The 3,647-nt window shown below is 46.1% G+C and overlaps 1 protein-coding gene across 1 annotated transcript; it reads left to right on the top strand.

Moving 5' to 3' along the window:
- Positions 1 to 1,280: 1,280 nt before the first annotated feature.
- Positions 1,281 to 2,340, top strand: LOC130311853 (DNA damage-regulated autophagy modulator protein 1-like). Its single transcript, XM_056552530.1, has 2 exons — positions 1,281 to 1,435; positions 1,522 to 2,340. The coding sequence occupies exons 1-2, from the start codon at positions 1,311 to 1,313 to the stop codon at positions 2,120 to 2,122; spliced, it is 726 nt and encodes a 241-aa protein (XP_056408505.1). The 5' UTR covers positions 1,281 to 1,310; the 3' UTR covers positions 2,123 to 2,340.
- Positions 2,341 to 3,647: the final 1,307 nt, after the last annotated feature.

The raw sequence follows: 3,647 nt of genomic DNA, 5'->3' as shown, positions 1-3,647 counted from the left end.
AAATAGAATATGTCACGAAAAAACAATCTCAGAATCAGAATATTCGGTAAAAGTGTTTTCGCGTTATTAATTCGTAAAGTGACGGTGGTCAGAATTGCGAAAAAGGGCCCAGTCCTTAAGGTGAAAAAGGGTTGCGTCCTTAAGGGGTTAAGAAACACCTTATTTTCTGTCCGCCAATGCAAAATTCTCTAATAGTGCCCCTCCCGAGACTAGACTCTGGATCCGCCCCTGGTTGGGTTAAACTTTACTTTCCTGGAAAAGTTTCTGAGTTGCCCATAGCAACCAATCAGATTGCTTCCTTCATTTTTCAGAGGCCTTTTCAAAAATGAAAGAAGCAATCTGATTGGTTGCTATGGGCAACAGCACAACTCTTCCTCTGCACTGGTTTTGCTGAATCTCCCCCATAGAGGAAGATTTATCAAAACCCAAAACCTGTCCAGAGGAAAAGTTTCTGAGTTGCCCATAGCAACCAATCAGATCGCTTCCTTAATTTTTCATAGGCTTTTTCAAGAATAAAAGAAGCAATCTGATTGGTTGCTATGGGCATCTCAGCAGCTTTTCCACTGGTCAGGTTTTGATAAATCTCTCTCTATGGGGGAGATTCATCAAAACCAGTGTAGAGGAAGAGTTATGCAGTTGCCCATAGCAACCAATCAGATTGCTTCTTTCATTTTTGAAAAGACCTCTGAAAAATGAAGGAAGCAATCTGATTGGTTGCTTTGGGCAACTCAGAAACTTTTCCAGAAATGGAGGATGCTAACTTTTTGTATCTTATATGGAATTATTCCTATATTCATACATTTTGGAATCATCGATCTTATTTAAAAAAGGTATAACATTAAGATCGAACGAGACCCTTAGATGCTTATCCTTGGAGATGTCGGGGAGTCTATATATAAGAAAAGTTTAATAAGACTATTTCCTTATGCAAAGTTGCTGTCCGGGCATGCTGGGAGTTGTGGTTTTGCAGCGGTTGGGGGTTCACAGCTTAGAGACCACTGCTATAGAGGGTGCAAATGTATCCGAGCCCTGGAACTCAAATAATGTGAAATATGAGATGATCAAAATGGAGCCCCTGCACTAATTACTTGGGTTCTGGGGTCTGTAAGGTCCATAGTAGAAACATCAGGTTCTGTCCATAGCAGATACTAAATCATGGCAGCTCTAAGAAACAAGCAGTCATCGTGACATCAGACATGTGATGTCATAGACAGCTGGAGTCCTGACATTCCACTGACAGCCTCCCGAGCCTTCATTCTGTAGATTGGTACAGTGCGATTAGCAACTTCTATTTCTTCTTCTTGACTGAGATGGAGCTAAAAGGTTTGGGGTTCGTCCCCCTTCTGTTGGCGTTTTGGTGTGCGGCCTGGCTTGCCACCAGCTACATCGTGACGGTCATCCTCGGCCATGCCGCCTCGCCACTGATGCACATCAGGTAAGATAAACAAGCACAAGATTCTTATTTCATGGGTTGGGAGTGAGGAAATATCCACAATAACATTGGTTTCTTTTCCTTCACAGTGACGTGGGAAATTTCTTTCCCGAAAACATATTATTGAGAATTGGTTTCATAGGGACATCCATTGGCACTTTGGTACTAACCTTTCTTATTTATAAGTATATGGTTATGCATACTGAAGAGTTCAGGGGTCATCAGGTCCTGATCCAGAGGATCCTGCTCGCCATTGTGTGGGCCTCCTGTTTTGGTACAGCTGTCATGCATGTATTGTCCCCCGAAGAATATCCCAGGATACACTTTGTCAGCATGGTCATTTCCATTACATGTGAAGCCTTATACTACCTTGGGCAGTCCATCCAGATGTATAAATTACCAGGAGCAAACAAAGTCATCCACCATAGTAGATGCACCTGCTGTGGCCTGGCTTTTACCTGCGCAATTTTCTACTTTGGATATAAAACATTACAGGAATTATTCTATGATGATGAAGACTGGGACGAGATCCGTGAAATCACCACCATAATCATCGAGTGGGTGATGCTTCTACTGATCCTGATAAACATCGTGACCTATTATTCCACCATGCAGAGGTTAATGTTAACCGTCTCCAGGAACAGCTGCAAACTCTCTCTTAGAGTAAGAATTGATGACTTCGGGGTGTAGACCACCACGTGGGCCATCAAGTGGACTTCTGGGAGAGATACTGCACAGGACACGGAAAAACCATAAAAAAAATAATATGAGCTGGTAATATTACCTATACAAAAAAAAATAAAAAACATAAAAGAAAAATATTGGTGTGTGACGTGTAATACCTACCGTATATACTCGAGTATATACTGAAAATGCCCCCCTCGGCTTATACTCGAGTGATCTCTCCGCCTGTCAATCCCTTCTCAGTGGTCTTCAACCTGCGGGCCTCCAGATGATGCAAAACTACAACTCCCAGCATGCCCGGGCATGCTGGGTGTTGTAGTTTTGAAACCTCTGGAGGTCCGCAGGTTGAAGACCACTGCGGCCTTCGTCATCATCCAGCCCCCTCCTTTTGTTTTGTACTCACCTCCCCTCGGTGGGAAGGAAGGGTTAGCTGGTTCGGGCCCTCTATGGTGCAGGGACCATCCGGTGGGGAGGGTTAGTCGTTGCGGGCTGTCCATTTTCACCAGGGGGCCCTCTTTTCCACGCTTCGGGTCCGGTCCCGGACTAGTGACGTTGCCTTGATGACGAAGCACAGGGACATTCATGCACAATGTCCCTGTGCATCGTCGTCAGGGCAACGTCACTAGGACCAGCTCACCCTAACTTCCTGCCGAGGGGAGGCGAGTACAAAACAAAAAGGTGGGGGGGGCTGGATGATGACGAAGGCCGCAGTGGTCTTCTACCTGCGGACCTCCAGAGGTTTCAAAACTACAAATCCCATCATGCCCGGACAGTCAATGGCTGTCTGGGCATGCTGGGAGTTGTAGTTTTGCAACATCTGGAGGCTTGCCGGTTGAAGACCACTGATGAAGGGATTGACAGGCGGTGATGATGAAGGGGGGGTATGATGATGAAGGGGAGGGGGATGATGAAGAAGGCCGCAGTGGTCTTCAACCTGCGGACCTCCAGAGGTTTCAAAACTATAACTCCCAGCATACCCAGAAAGCCGATGGCTGTCTGGGCATGCTGGGAGTTGTAGTTTTGCAACATCTGGAGGTTTGCCGGTTGAAGACCACTGATGAAGGGATTGACAGGCGGTGATGATGAAGGGGGGGGTGATGATGAAGGGGAGGGGGATGATGAAGAAGGCCGCAGTGGACTTAAACCTGCGAACCTCCAGAGGTTTCAAAACTACAACTCCCAGCATACCCAGACAGCCGATGGCTGTCCGGGCATGCTGGGAGTTGTAGTTTTGCAACATCTGGAGGTCCGCAGGTTGAAGACCACTAATGAAGGGATTGACAGGCGGTGATGATGCAGGGGGTGGGATGATGACGGGGGTCTGGATGATTACATGGGGGGTTGATGTATTTCCCACCCTAGGCTTACAGTCGAGTCAATAACTTTTCCTGGGTTTTTGGGGTGAAATTAGGGGCCTCGGCTTATATTCGGGTCGGCTTATACTCGAGTATATACGGTAGTTAGAAAACCAGAATCAAATTCATCAGATTCTTTTCATTTGACCGAATGGAATGTTCTTCTTCCATTGTTT

Source organism: Hyla sarda, chromosome 1 (assembly GCF_029499605.1).
Source record: "Hyla sarda isolate aHylSar1 chromosome 1, aHylSar1.hap1, whole genome shotgun sequence".
NCBI classification, from domain to species: Eukaryota; Metazoa; Chordata; class Amphibia; order Anura; family Hylidae; genus Hyla; species Hyla sarda.
The sequence above is the reverse complement of the archived record's forward strand: the minus strand, read 5'-3'. Positions and strand labels throughout refer to the sequence as shown.